Genomic DNA, 19846 nt, shown 5'->3' with positions numbered 1-19846 from the left:
TGCTGGCTGCAGGCAGACCTTCTACAAGATCTCTGTATGTGTGAAAATGGAGAAGATTTGAGGAGTTATGCAAGGAACATGAGATTGACCCTATCTCTTGCCCCACCACCACAGTGATGGAGTTCCTTCTGTCACTGGCCTCGTCAGGCATTCACTTTAACATGGTCAAAGGGTATTTGGCGGCCCTGTCTGTATTCAAGAGATTCCCAGACCAAGAATCCTTATTTACTATTCCGGTCATGTCCCAATTCCTGAAGGGCCTTCTCATTAAGTTTCTGCCAACCCCCTTTGTCGTCTCAGATTGGGATCTTAATCTGTTTTTGATCTACTTGATGGCAGCTCCGTATGAGCCTATTCACTCATGTTCTGTACGGCTGGTATCCCTTACGACAGCCTTCTTGGTGGCAATCACATCTGCCAGGAAGGTTAACGAGCTGCAAGTTTTGTGCTGCAAACCTCAATTTTGAAGTTTCTTTCGTGAGAAAGTCTCTCTCAAAGTCAGGCCCGGTTTCCTTCCTAAGGTGGTTTCTAAATTTCACCTGTCCCAGTCTATCGATCTGCCTGTCTTTTACCCTCCTCTACATTCTTTGAAAGAGGAAGAGTGGTTCCACCTCCTTGACCCGAAGAGAGCGTTCAGCTTCTATGTTGCTCGCACATCCAAGTTGTTTGTGGCCCATTCTTTGTCTCGAAAATGTCTTGCCATAACCAAATGAACTCTGTCACGTTGGATTGTTTTGTGCATATCAGAATGTTACCAACCGGCAGGCAGGGAGCTTCCAGTGGCCATCAGGGATCACTCAGAGTTTATTTGGCTTCTACGGCCCTCCAATGGGGCTCCTGTTAGGGACATATGTTGGGCAGCCAAGTGGTCATCCTTGCATACATTCACCAAGCACTATGCCTTGGATGTTGCACAGGTAGCTGATGCACGGTTTGGTTGTGCGGTTCTACCAGAATCTACTGGTTTAAATCTTTCTGCCCTCCTCGGTTATTCTAACTGCTTTGGGAGTCTATCAAGATGAGGAATCTGCGGGAGAAGAATCCATAGAAAGATCATTACAGTGAATAATTTCTCCTTCTATCTTACTTACTTTTTCTTTTTGTGGGTCCAGCAAGCACCACCCTGTCAGGCACTGGAGAGGTTACATTGTAACTCCTTCTCCCACTCCTCATGTAATTTTTTGTTACACTGACTATCTTAAATGGCTGGTTACAGTGGCTACTTTTTACTACCTTTTGAGCAGGTTACAAGCAGGCTGATTTCTCAGCTGCGTTACAGCACCTATGGGTGACCATTTTCTCAAAATGTTCCCGTCTTCTTTTTTAGCCATTTTTCATTTGTCTGTTCCTTCTGTGCTTTTCTTCTATGATTTAGAGTAGATTTGAGTCCTTTTGGAGTTTTACCTTTTGGTGGCGTCAGCCCTGAAGCCCGCCCATGGTCCATTGTGTCTGAGAAGGCAGGAAGTGAGGGAGGACCCTGAATCTTCTCTGTTCTTTGTCTGTAGGTATGCCTGGCTGAAAGCAGATCTAACTGGGCGGCAGGATGTCTTGGAGGACAGCCAACACCCAGTTGATGGACAGCTCTGTGAGTGTGAATGAATGGGTTCCAGGATATAAGGCAAGGATTTTGCGATCAAAGGCAGAGTCGACCATTGGACCAAGGAATCGGAAGCAGAATATGAGCAGTCGCTAGCAGCACCTTCCAGGACCACAGAAGCACCAGTGAAGCCCTGCAACTGAGCTGACCCCCTGTTTTCACATCGACAGGGAAGACCCGCCAAAGACAACTTCCACCCTTAGGCTGGTGGCCTCAAGACCACCTTCATTTTGGTCCATCCCCCAATGTCTTGTGACTTTCCTGGGCTGCAGAACACGAATACCCGGGGCACCTGGACCATTATTGAGTGCATAGTCATCTGAAGATCGAATCCGGCTGAAACTTTGGAGGCATTCGTGTGGTCCTCCAGAGGCAGGAATTCTTCACCAAAAGTCCCCTCATCAGAGTTCAGGACCGAATAATCGAGGAGAATCCATCCAGTGATATTCGTTTCTTCTTGGCGCTTAGAAAAAGGCACCAAAACCACAAAGAGCCACTGAAATGAGCTGTATCACTTGCTGCTGACCCCTTCTCCTGAGTGCTGCTGCAGAAGCTCGCCAAAGGTACCCCTTTAGTCGCCACGACCAAGGAGCAGGAATCCGGGTCTGCATCGTTGCACCCAAGGAAGCCAGCTTCAATTTCTTCATCTTCAAGGAACTGTGGGGCTTGGGTTGTAATTATCTCGTGCTATTTTCAGTGATTCCTGGCTTGGGAAGCGCTGTTTCCTTCAAGTGAGAGTTGACATCAACTCCTCTGTGCAGGCCTAACAGCCTGTGTATTATCAGGAAGGCTCTGCTAGAGCTCCCCTGTTTCCTTCTCTTCATCAGAACTGGAACTGTCCATTTAACTTTGCCTGTGCTGGTTTCCCAAAGGTCCATCTTCTTTATCCTACTGGCTTTGGTAATGCTGGGACCTCCATAGATTTTAATTGTTAACACTTTTATTGCTAGGATACAGACTCCCTATATCCCTCTGGGAGAGTGAAATTGTTATTAACAGTTGCTAACTGTGTTCTGTTTAACCTTAAACTTTCCCTCCAACTCAAATTTTGCCAAGGTGATACATATAAATGCAGCTGCAGACCTTAATTGACGTCACTCGATGTGCTGGTTATGGGAAGCATAGAAAGTTACTTATCTGCATTATTGTTCCTTGTGTACATTTAATTCCATTCACAACTGAATGTTGTTAGTTGCTGCATTTTAGATTGATTTTTATATAACTTTAAGTGTGCAAGTGTTTTCTTGAGTCTATGTATGTACTGATTTCTCTGTACTGCTCTACAGCTCATAAAACTCCCTCCTAAAATAATCCTGGCTAATCAGCCGCTCTACCGACTTGTGTTATACAGGCCTATATTGAGAGTTTAGTCCCTAATACCGTTCTTACCGGCATGGCTACCCCCATAGCGGGTACCAGGTCTGTGTTCCATAAATAGGCAATAACTGGGCCATTCCGACCTTGGAGGTCCCGGTAATACCCTTTCCCGGGACCCGGTACATCCCCATTTGATCCCCCATAGGGCTCAATGGGAATGGGGAGGATGCTAACAACGAGCCCATTGTTAGCATCCTGGTCTGCTAGCGGGTCCCGCTAAGGACGCCTGGTCTGACCAGACGTCCTTTGCGGGACCCGATGCAGACCTCATAATGAGGCGGCCCGTAATGAACGGTGCCGGTCCATTACCGGCACAGTTCATTACGGGGCCGCCTTCCATGTACTGAGGCCCAGTGTCTTTTCTGTTTACCATAAATAAGGTGGCCTCCTAAAATCCTTCCCCAGAGGCTGATTTTAGAAATTCATCTGAACACTTATGGAACTGATCTAACTGTATTATAAAAGTAAAGTATTGGTGCTCTTAACAGAGCACACCAAAGTGGATGTGTATATAGTAATAGTGAATGTTTGTGTTTTTCATTGCTAAGAGTTTATCTAAGGTCTAAATAAATAACTGTATTTGTATACATGTTCCCCATTTAGTATTATTAAGAGTGCTTTGTGTCGGTTTAACTGAATCCTTCACCACTCAAACACTTCCCAAGTCGAAGCTTTGCTGCTCAGTCATACTACCCAGATAGTTTGACAAGACGTTGGTGTCTATTCTTGTTCACCAAGATAGGCTTATTCTGTAAATCCATCTTTACACAGACCATTTACAAGCAAATGTTTTTTAATACACTTGTTTTAATACACTTTTGTTTAAACACTTTTTATTGCACACACATTGGGCCCATTGTAAACAGTAAGCATTAAAAGTGCAGAGGGGGTGTACCTTGTCTTACTTGCATAATTTAAAGAAGTGCACAGGTTCTCTTACTCACAAAATGACCTGTACATTTCTGTGTTCCTGTATGCCAATTCAAGTGATGCGTTGGGCATTCCTTTGCATTGAAATTTGTGATGGGCTCCTTGCCCCCACGTGTGCTGGGAACGCATTTCACATTAATGGGTCCTTAAACGGGCAGATGTTATTTAATGTGTGAAGGAAAAAAAGCATTTTATGCCTGTTAGTGAAATGTAAACAAGACAGTAACTGATCACAATGCTGCTGTTCAACTTTAAAAAAAAATGCATGGGGGTCACAAACGATCTTCTCATGCATCGTGCATTCCACTGCAACCCTCCAAAAATGTTTTTTTAACAATATGTTAATCTCATTACTCAGATGACTACCATTTATTGACCCCGTAGTGATAAAAGCTATTTCCTATCCTGTTCAAATTCTAACTTGTGATTAAAGTTTGAAAGCAAGCACATAACTCACGGAACTATTATTCTGGTACATTCTCATATACTGTATTACAGACCTTTGAAATAGATCTGCACCGGAATCTACATCATGTTTTGTGAAATATGCTATACTTTAAATGAAAAATGAAGCCTACAATACCTGCATTAAGAATATAAAGAACTAGCAATCTAATGAGATTGGTCCTTGAAATACTTGCTATTTTTGGTCCTTCTTATGGTTAATGAGGGTACATTTCTCCACTTTTTTTCAGACAACAGTTTGTCAGTTCACCAGAGGAACTGATGTGCCAGCATCCTGTCTCAGAACCAGTTAGTGATGAGGGAACCCTCCTCGATCAGCTGTACATGGCTTTTAGGACTTTTGACGGTCTAGAAGAAATTGACAGAGCTCTTGGAATACCAGAACTTGTCAGCCAGGTAGGTTAATTGTTGGACTCTGAATTTAAATACACAGAGATAGAAATCGTGTAATTGAAATAGGAGTCTGATGCTAAACTTTGAAAACTTAAATGAGCATTTAGAGCTGTAAATGTCACCACTTACTGTACAGTTAATGGTATAGGTAATTTACCAGAACTAAAACCATTTTCACTACTGGACACCATAAAGGTCTACGTTATGCAGCGTAGAAGACTTGTAAAGGTGTGCAGAAGCATTTTAAATACAAGCTGTGACCGCCTAAGGTTCGTCGCTACCTTTCAATGGATTGCTTTTTTCCTGCAGATTCCTCACCTAATAGATATCCTCATCCATCTCTGCTGCTCGGAAAAAGATTTGACACTGGGCGTAGTGATATGATATGATATTTTATTTGTAACGCGCTCGTACACAAGTGTTTCAGAGCGCGACAAGGCAAGGGAGGGGAACAGGGGAGAGACAAACAATCTTACTAGGCCCAGTGACATTGAGAATGTGCAAGTGCAGGGGAGAGGAGAGGGGAAAAGTGCTTGGGAGTGGGAGTGGGGGTGGGAGGGAGTGCAAAGTGCGGAGTAGTGGGGAAAAGAAAAATAGTAATAAATAAAATAAATAGGTGGTAGCGGCAATTAACAGTGGTAATGCAGCCATCAAGTGGCAAGTGCTGTGTTTACAGCAGCAAACTTGGGAAGGTCTTAAGTGCAGAAAGAGAAGAAAAAGAAGGGGTTTGGGGGACTGTATGGGTACAGATACAGTCCTCAGTGCAAGGGGTGGCCAGGAGGCAGTGCAGGAAGATGGCAGGGTGAACAGGTACCTGGGGCCAGGGGACAGAGGGTGGCCGGGTGCACAGTGCCAAGAGAGAACAGGTCAGCAGGGGAGAGGTGGCGTGAAGGCAGAGGAAAGAGGAAGGTCTTGAGCTGCTTTCGGAACCGGAGATGGTTCTCCTCAAGTTTTAGAGTGGCAGGGAGGCTGTTCCAGAGGAAGGCCCCAGCCAAAGCCAGAGATCTAACCCAAGCGTGTTTCTTAGAAAAACGACTGACCCTGAGGGAGTTGGAGGCAGAGGAGCAAAGAGCTCGAGAGGGCAGGCATTTACGAAGGACTAGCTGAAGGTTTTTTGGACCCAGGCCCCAGAAAGCCTTGTGGACAATGCAGAGGGTTTTGAATTTAATCATTGCATCCACTGGGAGCCAATGGAGAGATTTCAGAGCTGGAGAGATACGGTGCAAGGGCTTGAGCCAGAGGACACGCCTCACAGTCCTGTTCTGGATTAGTTGAAGATGGCGGAGAGTAGAGGCAGGTAGATTTAGAAAGAAGATGTTACAATAGTCCAGCCTAGAGAGAACCAGGGCTTGGGAGACAGTGAGCTTCTGGGAGAAGGAGAGGACAGGAAGAGTACCTCTGAGGAGGTGCAGTAGAAAGTTTGACTTTTTTGAGACCTCAGATATGTGGGAGGAGAAGGGAAGTGTGGAGTCAAAGATGACCCCAAGGTTCTTAGCCTCGCAGGTGGGGGTAGGAGGAAGGCCGGGGGAGGCTGGCCAGAGAGTGAGGGGAAAGGATGGTGAAGGTGTGCCGATGAGGATTTCCGTCTTGCTGGCATTCAGACAAAGATCATTGGTGGCACACCAATCTTGAATGGCAGTTAGGCAATCAGAGGTGAGGGAGGGAGAGGAGGTGGCCGAGGGCGGCCTGAAAATTAGTTGTGTCGTTGGCATAGCAGTGGAAGTTTGAGCAGAAAATGGCAATGCAGTGGGTGAGAGTTGCCAGGTATTGGTTGAAAAGCCAGGGCGAGAGGTTGGACATCAACTCAGCCGTCGATCTGTCTTGCTTGGGGCTCGATCGTTGGCTGCAGACGTGATGTCGGGCGTCGTATATATACTGCATCGCTACGCCCTGTACCTCAGTTCCTTTTTTCGGCACGCACGACGCGCTGCTCTTGAGGAATATGCTTCATCAAGTCCTCGACTCTTATTCAACACATTTTTCATCAGATTTGTTTTTTTGTTGTTTACTGTGACATGTATGTGCCCCATATTTCCGGATTCAAGCCAAGGTTTGCACAGATTGTGCTTCTAAGATGTCAGTGACAGACCCGCACAATTTCTGTGTGTTTTGCCTCAGCACGGGTCACGACACAGAGGGGTTGTTCTTCGTGCATGAAATGAATTCAAAGTCCCTTCAGGAGTGGCCAGCCAAACTCGCATTGGGCCGAGATAACGTCTTTTAAAAACCTGAACGCTGTTTCCATAGCCATACTTTTCTAAATCACCCTGTGAAGTGAAGGGACTCCGACTAATTACCCCAAAGCACAATTCATTAGTAAGCAGGTCTTCGTCTAGTGTAGAAGACCTTTCTACACAAATTATTTTTCTTAATATTGTCGTTTCGGCGGATATAAGGCTTTGCCACCTTCCTCAGGACTGTGTCTTGTGTGGGGATCCTGAAAGGCAACCAAGTTTCTGGGTCACCCTAGTATATGGTTTAAATTATTATTCTTTAAAAAACTTGAAGGCTAAAAAACAAAATGAGTCCGGGATTCTGGCTCACTGCAGTCTGATCGCTGTAGTTTTCGGATCTAGGTCACAGAATTTAAGCACTGATGGGGGCCGGGGGGACCAAGGAGACGTCGATCCAGTTTATTCAGAGGCTGGTGTCGACTATTATTTTGAGGACTAGGCAGACCTCCTAGCCCTAGCACAGGGGCTGCATAATAATGCTAGTGGTTTGGATACATCCTGGATGTGGAGTTACAACAAGCCCAACATTACACTTACGCCCATGCCATTGTAGGACACTAGTAGACAGGGTAGTTGACACCCTAGGGCTGAATGCTTCAGCAGTTCCAACGCAGGGTTAGTATTTAACCGACATCCTGTACGATCGTCCCACTATGGAGAGGCACATGCCTCTGAATCCGGCGATAGCCGACCTGGTAGCCTCCTTGTGGCAGCTGCCTTGTTCTATTCCTCCAGTCAGCTCCACTGCGACCAGCAAATACAGGCCGGCAAGAGGATCCATCCTTTTGTCCTCTCACCCTTCCCCAGAAGTATTAGTTGTTCAGGCAGCCATCAGGGGAGCTTCATCAACCTCAAACATGCGTCCTGACAGTTAGAGCAAGAGGCTGGATTCTGTCGCAAAGAAAATGTTCACATCTGGCAGCATGGCCTTGAAGGCCATTAATGTGTCCTCTGCGTTTGTCAATTCATAATTTGGCCCCTAGAAGGTGGTGGAACATGCAGCCCAATACATCCCTGAAGGGGAGCTGCGAGATGGCTTTATGCAGCTGGTGGAAGATGGGAAGGAGGTGGCCAGTCAGTCGCTGCCAGCGGGCCTGGACGTGGCAGACTGTGTTGGCTGATCAATGGGATTGGCAGTAATTCTCAGGAGACCGGCCTACCTGCGCTCCTCAGGCTTTTCGCCTAATGTCTAGAACAGGTTATTGTACATGCCTTTCGAAGGAGAATTCCTTTTCAGTGTGAATGCAGATGGCTCTCTGGAAAGGTTTAACGTGTTAAAAATTGCTGCAAAATTGATGTGCATAGCTGCGCAGCCGGCCAAGCCCGCCTTCAGTTTTGCCTCGAGGGGCTACAGGTGTTCAGTGCCCTATGGCAGAAAGGCACAGCTCCTGTCCACTTTTCCTCGTCGACTGGAACGTGCAGAATTCACCAGCGCTCCTGGGTTTGGCTTTGGCCATCTAATACCACGTGTGGCTACTTCTTCTCTTCTGTCTTTTTGTCATTTTATACAGGTACTCGGTCCTCAGGCATCACGTTCCTCCCCGGCGCATGTCGACTTCTACAAGGTTCCGCAGGTGTCCATCCCGTGACAAACTCTTTCCAACTTCAGACCCTACCCACCCTCTGCCTATGTTGCCTTGGCCCAGACTACGGCTGGCAAGCTTGTACCGCGTGCAACGCACTTTCCTTGAGGTCTCTGAAAAACAGACTAGCCAGGTGGAGGAAGCTCTTCAAGATATCGCCTCCAGAGGACCTGAAAGACTTTGTCAATCATCGATCCAGGCACAAGGTAGGGCACCCCCGCAAGAGACACTCCTTTCCAGGGACTCACCCGCGCAGGTGGAACCCCTCAGGTTCTCATACCAGCACGAGTACCAAGGCTAAATCAGCTACCGGCCGACAGGCTGAGGGGTCAGTTGATCCTCCCGGTGACAGTGCTGAGGGGCCGGAAGGTTCTTTTACTGGGTCTTCACCCGAGGGGCCACGCCCTAGTACCGGAAACATGTCCGAAGGGGCTCCTATACGCAGTTCTACTGGCAGATCCGCCGTGGGCGAAATGCCTATCAGGTCTCGGCCCGAGGAACGATCCACACTCAAGAGTCCTGGACGGGGTGGGCCCAATGAGCCAAGCAATGCGACGCAGGCACGTGGAAGACAGTTCGACAAAATGGCCACTGTGCCAGACATTTCTGACATCCGACCGATACCGCACCAATGCAGGGAGCAGGTGGAGGAACGTGTGTCAAGGTGGGACTGGTGTCAACCAGGTATGTGCCCTACAGCCTACCCTTCATTTGCGCAGGGCAGGATTCCACTGCGTGTGTATGGGCAGGGTACGCAACGGCTCCAGCAGCCTCCTGCTACTCCGTCAATATCATCTATCACCCCTCTGGCCTGTGAGGACAGATTTTTTGAAAGGTGCCTCGGGCTCATGAAATCTCCTCGGATGGCGGTCATCCTCAGGGACGCTACCTGCCAATGGCTCCGGTGCCGCTGGCCCCCAGTACAGGTGCCCCTGAGCAGCCATCGGAGGGGGTCCTTGCCGAAGTCCTCACGCTAAGTCCCGCAGCAAGAACAGGGATCCCGATGAAGGACATAGTCGCCTTGGCCAAAAAGGGCTGGCTCAAGCCCCACTCCGTCCAGCTGGCCAAACGATGCCTGGATGCCAAGTACAGGCAGATGGAGGGGGATACACTCTTGCTATCAGCCCACCCTCAGCCGCACTCTTCGGTGATCGCTGCGGCATCCCTATACTCCAAGCCTCAGTCGTCCTCTTCCTCTGCGGCGCTGCTAGGCAAAGGAGGAGAAGATCTTGGAGGCATGGGAAGAAGCTGTATTCCAACGCATCCCTGCATCTTCTTCTAGCCAACGCAGATGCCATAATGGCAGCCGTTAACCAGAGGCTTTGGCTGGAAATTGCCAATTTCCTCCCAAAGCCTCCGGTGCAGGGCCGATCACGATTCAAGGCAGGACTGGCAGAGGCCCTACCTCAGGCCTGGATTGACTCTTCATGAAGATCTCGAGATCCTCAGAAGGAGACCGCTGAAAGAGCTCCCTCCACCTGGCTAGTCTGTTCAGTGCTTTCGTGGATAGCAAGCGGCTTGCCGAACAGGCTTGCCACCTGTGGTCTGGGCCAAGGCAACATAGGCAGAGGGCGTAGGGGTCTGAAGTTAGGAAGAGCCCGTTGCAGGATGGGCACCTGCTGAACCCTGTCGAAGTCAACATGCGCCAGGCAGGAGCTGTGGCGTCTGAGGACCCAGTACCCAATTGATAAAAGACAAAAGAAGATCTAGCTGGTGAATTTGTCTGGTTCCTGTTGACGCGGAAAAGGGGACTGAGGTGTGGCACCGGAGGGTGGAGTCAGGGCAGCGCATGCTCCCAGGGCTGCGCCTCCGCGCGCCTCTAAATTTAGAGGGGAAGAAGATTTTTCTGGTGAAAAAGGTTCAGTCTCCCATCCCTCACGAGGGACGCCCATGCAGAATGGAGGAAAGGGGACGGGGGACATAAGAGTACTTATAATTACTCTTACGTCCCGTCCCCTCTCCTCCATACTGCATGGGCGATCACAACTGAGTGTAGCCCCCATGGTGGAGAGGAGATCCTCCTTAAACAAACCAGTTTCTAAGAACCGCCTGTCCAAAGCCGCATCTGATCTAGAGCCGGCATCCAAACAGTCGTGCTTGCAGAAAGCCGAAGGGGTGGCCCATCTGGCTGCCCTGCTTATGACTTGCGAGGGGACATGCCGCTGGAATGCGATGGCCGTTTCCTTGGCTCTGACTGCGTGGGCGTGCATGTTGACCGGCAGTGGCTTATGCTGTCCCTCGTAAACTTCTGCCAGGCAAGGAGGAGAAATACTTGGAGGCATACAGTAAGAAGCTGTATTCCAATGCTTCCTTGCAACTGATTATGGCGGGAAATTGCCAACTTACTCCTGCAACTCCCCGCCCACAGCCACATTTTTTAAGGCAGGGCTAGCCGAAGCCAAGCTCGTGGCTCAGAATATCATGGAGTTCACCCTAGCACACATTGATACCTCTGGACGTGCCAGCTGTATTGCCACGGACATGAAGGATGGCTTGGCTCCGGCAACCAAGTTCAACCCAGATGTCCAGGAGCGCATCTTAGATCTGCCCTTCGAGGGCAGTGACCTCTTTCACTCCAGCACAGACGAGGAGCTGGACAAAAAGAACAGCTCTCAGACGATAAGTCTTTATCCATTCTGAAAAAGACCACGCTCAAAGCGTACTTCCAGTCTCAGCAACGCTCTGATAAGGGTCGCTCATCTGGAGGCTTTCGCGGCTTCCAGGAACAAAGTTCCAGGCAGCTGGAACGCTCGCCGACCCCAAGTCGGCGCAAGCAACAAAAAGGGGGGAGAGGGCTTTTTACAGTCCCCCTCCTCTGCCTCCGAGGGTAAGAAGTCATGACACACCCCTCCAGGTCCACGTATCTCCAGTGGGGGGCAGGATTGCTCTTCATGCACACTTTTGGTGACAGAACTTTGCGGACCCCTGGATCCTGTCAGTAGTCTCCTCGTGGTACCGTCTACCTACTCCCGCCTCTCTTCCTCTCCCGCAAGTTGGGACAGCAACTCTTTTGGAGGAGACTCGGCCGCTCGTCCTGAGCCAGGCTGTGGAGGAAGTCCCAGCCTCCCAGCGAGGCTCAGGCTTTTACTCCAGGATCTTCGCCATTCAGAAAAAGAACCAGGCTGGCCTGAGAGTTGCTCTGGACCTTTCCACCCTCAACCTCTCCTTACCTCTTCAGAGATTCAAGATGGTGACGTCAGCTTTTATTGCTGAGGCATTGTGCAGGGGAGACTGGATGTGCTCCTTGGATCTGAAGGACGCCTATCTGCACGTCCCGATTTGGCAACCCCATCGTTCTTTCCTCCGGTTCAGGATCATGGGCTGCCATTTTCAGTACAAGGTCCTCCCTTTTGGCCTCAACCCGGCCCCCAGGGTCTTTACCAGACTCATGAATGCTGGGGCAGCTCTCCTACGGGCTGAGGGCCTCCATATATACCCCTACTTAGACGACTGGCTCGTCAGGGCTACATCACAAGAAGCAGTTCACCATTCCTCCCATGCACTGATGAACACACTACACGACTTGGGCTTTTCGCTCAATCTCAAGAAGTCACAGCTGCAACCCACACAGTCTCTGACTTTCCTGGGCCTCATCTGGGACACGCGCTCCAAGAGGGTCTTCCCCTTGGAGGACAAAATCTCGGCCAGCGCTACTTCGGCTTGGTGGTACCAGCATCTCCTGGGTCTTTTTGCAGCGGTATTGTTGGCCTTCCCCCACACAAGACTCATGATGAGGAGGATGCAGCTCCACCTCGCAGCGTTGTGGAACCTGGAGAGGGGCTCTCAGGCCAAAATTATCAAGATCCCCATCTCTCCACCAGGACCTCACATGGTTTGCAACCTGCGGACGGCCAAGCCCTTCAGGCCCCCCGTCCCACAGGTGACGATTACCAGACTCATCACTAGAGGGCTGGGGATCCACCATGGAGGACCTCTCGGTCCATGGCACGTGGACCCGCCAAGAACCAGAATACCACATCAATTTGCTGGAACTGAACGCCATCTGGTTAGCGCTCAGAGCCTTCCTCCCACGTGTCAAGGGAAGGGTTTTCCTCACCCAGACAACTTGACGAGTATGTACTACATCAACAATAAAGGGGGGGACCAGGTCCCCTTCCCTGTGCAGATTGGTGATCAACATGTGGAGAATGAGATTTTCCTCATGGCTGTCCACCTTCTGGGGGAATCCATCCTGGAAGCGGGCAGGCTCAGCAGGTTGGGAGCGGACAACTACGAGTGGCAGCTGAACAACCTCGTTGCACTGGAGATCCTCCACAGATGGGGCCTCCCCCAGGTGGATCTCTTTGCCACCAGGCACAACAAGAAGTGCTCCCAGTTCGCCTCCTTGCAGGGGCGGAGCCTAGGCTCCCTGGGCGACGCCTTATGGATCCAGTGGAACGGCCTGTCAGCATACTCCTTCCCGCCCACTCCACTGATTCACAGAGTGCTTTGCAAGTTCAAGGAGTCTCACCAGCTCAACGTCTTTTTGAAAGCTCTGTGTTGGCCAGCCAGGCCATGGTTCTCGGAGCTGCTCAGCCACTCGGAGGTCCCTCCAATCCACCTCCCAATGGGCCCAGCACATCTTGTGACACAGCAGGGGGTAATGTCATCCACCCCGCCCCTCAGAAGCTGGCCCTCACAGCGTGCTTCCTGAGCAAGTGACGCTCAGCCACCTTAACCTATCCCAAGCCAATCTGGAAATCATACAGCGGGCTAGGAGCCAAGGCTACCAGAGCCAAGTATGAAAGTAAATGGACCAGGTTCTGCCACTGGGTGCACTCCAAGGATATCGACCCACTGGCTTGTTCATTGGACGATGTGCTGTCATTCTCAGCGCACCTTGCCAACTCTGGCATGCCGGTGGACACCTGCCGCACATACGTCTCAGCCATTGGGGCCTACAGGAATTCCGAGGAAGGGGTCTTCTCCTCTTCCAACCCGATCGTCAAGAGACATTTGGCTGGACTCGCTAGAGTCTTCCGCCCATCAGGAAACCACACCCTGTGTGGGATTTGAACCTAGTATTGGGCACCCTCGCGCACAAGCCATTTGAGCCTATGGCGTCCGTTGATATGAGGCTGGTCACCATCAAGACGGCCCTGCTAGTCGACCTCACATCGGTGCGCAGGGTCAGCGAGATTCAGGCCCTATTCGCCTCAGAACGCCTACCTTTCACAAGGTTAAGGTGGTCCTGCAGACCCATCAGGCATTTCTACCTAAAGTGCCATCAGCCTTTCACTTAAATTAGGAGATCGTCCTTCCTACATTCTTTGCTGACCCGAAGGACGAGCCTCAGAGTTCTGCATTGCCTAGATGTCAGGCGTGCCCTGAAATTCTACCTGGACAGGGCCAAGGGCTTCCGCAAGTCAGATGCCCTATTAATCACTTTTGGAGGCGCCAGGCTATCAGGCCTCCAAAGCCTCCATTTCCTGCTGGATGGTCCCGGCCATCAAGGAAGCGTATGAGGGCCAGCATAGACCACTTCTGGCGAACATGCATGCCCACGCTGTTAGGGCCAAGGCAGCGGCCATCGCCTTGCAGCGCCATGTCCCCTCACCGGGCATAAGCAGGGCGGCCACATGGGCCACTCCATCGGCTTTCTGCAAGCATTACTGTTTGGATGCCGGCTCCAGGTCAGATGGGGCTTTTGGACAGGCGGTTCTCCGGAACCTGTTTGCTTAAGGAGGGTCTCCTCTACACCCTGGGGCTACATTCAGTTGTAATCGCCCATGCAGTATGGAGGAAAGGGCACGGGACGTATGAATAATTATAAGTTACTCACCGTAGTGACTAACGTACTCTTAGTCCCCTTTCCTCCATACGTCCCACCATACTACCCCCTAATAAAACTGGTGTCATTAGGCAATGTTAATCTTTTGTCGAGGCGTCTATGGGGACTGAGGAGTGGCGCCGGCGGGCTGAGTCAGGGCAGCGCATGCTCCCAGGGCCGCACCCCTGTGTGCCTCTAAATTTAAGGGGGAAGAACGTTTTTTCTGGTGAATAAGGTCCCGTCACCCGTCCCTAGGAAGGGATGCCGATGCAGTAGGGAGGAAAGGAGACTAAGAGCATCTTATAATTTTCCCACTCTCTCATGTATTTTAATTTGATTTTGATCTGTGTGTTTCTTTTGGTTGTGGAGTCTGACAAACTCCATAGACATCTTTTACATTGTGTCACCCTGCACCTTCAGTGCAGTGACACAGGGAAGTCTTCCAGATTTCCCAAAGGTTTAAATATCTTCTCTTGGATAAAGTACTGTTTCCAAGAGCTGTAAAGTGAATTTGACTTTACTTCCATTTGTAACTTTCTGGACCCAGCACACACTATATTACAGAAGGGTGCTGGAGGGGTTCTCCAGCATGGGGTCTGGCATGGATTCACATGCTCATGAATATTCCCCGTCGTCAGGCCGGGAATCCTCGGTATAGAAAAAAATCAGTATCAGTTTAGTTTCTGATCTGTCTGTCTTTGTAGTAACCAATAACTGGTCTCTGGGTCATACTTCCCCTAGCCAATGACTGCCCTCTCCCTAAGCCCCGCCTCTGGCAGCCATCCTCAGATTTTTACCGCACGTTCAAGTGTTGGGAGTCCTCGTGCTGTAGCTCTCGAGCTTTTGCTGCGTTTTTGCGTTTTTTCAGGAGAGTTTTCTCTTTTTTCGGTTAAATAGAGCCTCAAGTTCCACAGTTTCTACATCCGATCAACGGGGATCCGTTTCAGTGTTTTCTACGCCCCTCAAGGGTGAGGTTTTCGTCGAGTTACGCTTTTGGAGGATTCCAGAAGTTCCGAGGCCTACCCCGGACATGGCCTGGGAGAAAGGAAGCTCGACGCCCGGGAAGCTGTTCAGGACCTGCCCTGGATGCCAGCTTCAGAATGTTTTCAAGGAGGACGAGCATTCGTTATGCCTCTACTGTCTCCATGAGGACAAGACGCACACAGAGAAGGACTGTGCGTTTTGTGGGAACATGTCGGAGCGGACCATGAAGGATCGCCACCTCCGTCTCGCCAACTGGCTGGAAGGGAAGAGCCCGTCAGGCGAGAAGAAAAAAAGAAGTCCGAGTGGTCTTCTAAGTCCTGTGAGGGCGTCCCGGCGACGGGGGCCCAACAAAAGGCCAAGCATCGCAAGTCCACGGGCACTGGGCGCGCCGAACGGTCGGGCTCCTTGGCTGCCATGCAGGGCGCATCCTCCCCTGCGCCATCAACTACGAGCCAACGCTCTGGCTCGGGTAAGAGGAAGTCCGAGAACCCGACGAAGCTTCTGGAGAGGCCCCGGTCGATCTCGAAGATTCCGGCAGAGGGGGAGCAAGGCTCGGACCCTCCCCCAAGGTGAAGGCCCCAGGCGTACAGAAGGTGACGATGGCCTTAATTCACCCTGCTAAAACCTCAATTGAGGATGTCGCAGCGGCCCTGGCTCAGCCTGTGGAGGCTACGCCAGTGGAGGTGACCTCAGGATCCAGAGTCTCCCTGCCACCGCGGAGGGAGTCATCTTTCAGGCCCATTGAGAAGACCCCCACAAAGTCCTTGTTTGAAAAGGTGGGGGAGGGGCAGGGGGCCATCGTGGATACGGACATGACCTCTGAAGAAGAGCTCATCGAAGTCGTGGAAGAGACCCAGCCCATCGGGAGGGATCCCGACGAGGGCGACGACGAGAGCGACGGTGTCGCCGACGAGGTTCCTCAAGAGTCCTCGCGCCCGTCGTTCCCTGCGCCGCAGGACACTTCGGCGGACATTTTGTCAGCGATTCAGTCCTTATGCTCGGAGATGAGGACAAGGTTGCCCCTCCCCCCGACGGAGGTACCTGAGCCAGACCCGACGGGGGAACCGGAGCCAGAACCTTCGGAAAGTCGACCGCATAAGAGGAGGAGGACGCATCCTACGCCACCTCTCCCACCTCTGCGGCCTGCTCTGCCTTCCCCCCGGTCTACTACCCACGGGGATGATACAGGCACGGACACGGCTACGACAGGTACAGATGTCGACGGAGGTGACGACGGAACGTGTCCCCCGTCGCCCCATGCCCGGGCGTCCCCGCCCAACGAGATTGGATCCTTTCATGCCATGATTTCCAGGGCATCCGAGCTCTTCCAGCTCTGCCCAGAAGAGAAGAAGAATGGTTCCTTTACCAACGGCGCGAGGCTAAAAGGAAGACAGTCCTCGCCGTACCACTTCTTGATGTCATCTGGATGAGGGGCTCGCCCTCCTCAAGAACCCTGCCACGGCGCCAGCAAAAAGGGACCGTTACGAGAAGAAGTACCTGGTCCCCGACGCTGCCCCCTTGTGCCTTCGGGCGCAACCTACCCCGGATTCGGTCGTTTTGGCGGCGGCAAAGAAGAAAGCTAGGGGGGGGGCATCGGCCTCGACATCAACTTCCCCACCGGACGGCGAGGGCAGGAAGCTGGACACGATGGGACAACGGGTCATCTCATCCACAGCGATGACTATCATGGCGGCTAACGCCCTAGCTATCGTAGCCCGCTACAACAGGGAGTTGTGGTTCAAAATAGCCCAGCTGTTGGACTTCCTTCCGGACGCCAAAAGGGCTGAGGCCCTTGAAATCCTACAGGAAGGTGAGATTGCTTCGGACCACGCCATCACGGTGCCAACGGACATCGCCGACACCGGTTTCCGTCAGTTGGGCAACGGCGTTTGCCTGAGACGACGAGGATGGCTCAAGGCGACGGATTTCCGCCAGGACGTACAAACCAAGGTTTTGGACATGCCCTTCGACGGGAACAACCTGTTTGGGAAGGCGGTTGATGAGTCCCTTCAGGCCATCAAGACAGACACGGAGACTGCGCGGGCACTGGGAGTGCTCCAACGACGACGCCCGTCCTTTCGGAGCTCCGGAGGCAGACGAGGTGCCTCCAAGGGATCCGGCAGTGGCTCCTCCACGTACCGTCAAGCGGCAAGATCTTCGTCCCAGGAAGCCTACAGGGGACGCGGCAAGTCAGGCGGTACCCGTTGTCGTCGACAAGGAGGCAAGGCGGCCTCCAAACAAGATTGAACCAACCGTGGGGTAGGGCCCCCGCCGAAGCACCCCGGTGGGAGCGGCTGGCGAGGTTCGTCAGCGTGTGGGAGTCCCATCTCCACCGACTGTTGGGTGCTGGACGCCCTGGCCCAAGGGCACGCCCTCGAGTTTCAGAAGAAGTGCCCTCACGTTCCACCCTTGGCCAGGAAGGAAAATCACGTCCCTCAACTACTGTTGGAAGTAAGGGCGATGCTCAAGAAGGGTGCCATCGAGCTCGTCCCAAAGAGGCTTCGGGGCTCCAGAGTTTACTCAAGGTACTTCCTTGTAAAAAAGAAGACAGGAGGATGGCGCCCCATCCTGGACCTGTGACGACTGAACAAGTACATCAAGGCACAGAAGTGCCGGATGGTCACCCTCCAGCACGTGCTGGGACAGCTGGAGAAGGGCGATTTCCTGTCGTCGTTGGACTTTGAGGATGCGTACTTCCACATCCCCATTCTAAAAAGACACCGAAAGTTTCTCAGGTTCGTGGTCCAGGGGCAGCACTACCAGTTCAAGGCCCTCCCGTTCGGATTGAAGTCGGCACCCAGGGTGTTCACCAAGTGCCTCGCACCGGTGGTGACGCGGCTGCGCCTACAGGGGATCCACGTCTACCCCTACCTGGACAACTGGCTCATCCGGGCAAGGACAAGGGAGCTCGCCGTGGAGCACACTGCGAAGACCGTCCAGCTGCTCAAGGGCCTGGGATTCTCCATCAACTTTCCAAAATCCCACCTGGTTCAGTCTCAAGTCACCCTGTTTCTGGGTGCCAAGCTCAACACAGTGGCGCGGCTGGCCTTGCAGTCGGAGGAAAGGACCAGGACCATTCTGGGCAAGATGCAGCGTCTGCTGGCCACGGACATGGCCAGGGTAAGATCTATCAAGTCCCTCCTCGGGATGATGTCCTCCTGCATTTATCTGGTGCGCCTTTGCAGGCTTTGGATGCGCCCCTTACAAGAGTTCCTCGACGCCCACTGGGTCCAGTCGAGGGGCAGCTTCGAGGACAGGATCTCTCTCAATGAGACGTTCCATCAGGCGATCCGGTGGTGGGGTACCCGCTCTCATCTGTCGGCGGGCACGGTCTTTCAGACCCCAGCTCACCAGATGACAGTGACGACGGACGCCTCACTGGAAGGTTGGGGAGCGCACTCCGGAGATCTTCACGCGAGAGGCCTTTGGCTCCCGGAGGAGAAGTCACTCCACATCAACATCTTGGAACTTTGCGCAGTGTTCTGGGCCCTCAGGTCTTTTCTTCCGTCCCTCAAGGGCAAGGTAGTGAGGATCTTCATCGACAACACCACCACGATGTTCTACATCCCGAAGCAGGGTGGAACCAGATCCCCTGCCATAGATCCTGGGCTTCCTTGGATAGGAAGCCCAGGATCTGTGGCATTGGGCCGTCGCCCAAGGGATGTTTCTGGTGCCTCTTCATCTGGCAGGAATAAAAAACACGATCGGCGACTCACTCAGCAGAGAGCTGCGCTCGTGCCACGAGTGGGAACTATGCCAGGATGAAGTGGATTGACTCTTCCGACGATGGGGCGAACCCCAAATCGATCTCTTCGTGACGGCGACAAATTCCAAGTGCCGGAGGTTCGCCAGCAGGTACCCCCAGCTGAGGAGCATGGGCGATGCTTTCTCGTTCCCCTGGGACGCCCTATTTCTTTATGCGTTCCCTCTGCTGCCGTTGCTTCTCCGGCTCATCAACCAGCTCAAGAGGTCCCGGTGCAGGATGATCCTCGTCGCACCGGCGTGGCCGAGACAGATCTGGTTCCCGGACCTTCTGGACTTGTCAACGTCCACACCAGTCAAGCTGCCGACGGACGCAGATCTTCTCTCCAGAGAAGGAGGCGCCATTCTTCACCACAACCCGGAGTCGCTGAACTTGCAGGCCTGGCTCCTGCAGCACTAGAGTTTGGAGGGTACGACATCCCGGCCCACTGCAGAGAGGTTCTTGCAAAGGCCAGGGCGTCCTCAACTCTCAAGTGCTGCGGACATAAATGGAAGAGGTTCTCTGTCTGGTGCCATGCACAGAAGATTAACCCTCTGCGGATTACGACCCCTCAAGTATTGCCGTACCTACTGTCATTGGCCAAGGCTGGACTAGCTCACGCTTCCATCAAGATACATCTGGCCGCCATCTCACGATACACCAGAACTACGGGACGGGCGTCCTTGTGGTCTCATTGACTGGTGAAGGAATTTCTGAAAGGATTGTTCCGATGATTCCCGCCGGTGAAGGCCCCTGCCCCGGCGTGGGAGC

General features: G+C 52.1%; 1 protein-coding gene across 17 annotated transcripts in view; it reads left to right on the top strand.

The window, feature by feature from the left end:
* Positions 1-19846, top strand: part of NCOA2 (nuclear receptor coactivator 2) — a 2606235-nt gene that overhangs the window by 2263786 nt on the left and 322603 nt on the right. For all 17 annotated transcript variants that reach the window (XM_069621172.1, XM_069621171.1, XM_069621170.1 and 14 more), the window contains one exon: positions 4600-4765. In XM_069621172.1, coding sequence (XP_069477273.1) covers positions 4600-4765 — 166 coding nt within the window. The remainder of the gene's footprint in view (positions 1-4599; positions 4766-19846) is intronic.

The sequence above is a fragment of the Ambystoma mexicanum genome, chromosome 5q (genome assembly GCF_040938575.1).
Source record: "Ambystoma mexicanum isolate Mex_15411 chromosome 5q, UKY_AmexF1_1, whole genome shotgun sequence".
In the NCBI taxonomy this organism is placed as follows: Eukaryota; Metazoa; Chordata; class Amphibia; order Caudata; family Ambystomatidae; genus Ambystoma; species Ambystoma mexicanum.
This window is presented reverse-complemented; position numbering and strand designations above follow the sequence as displayed.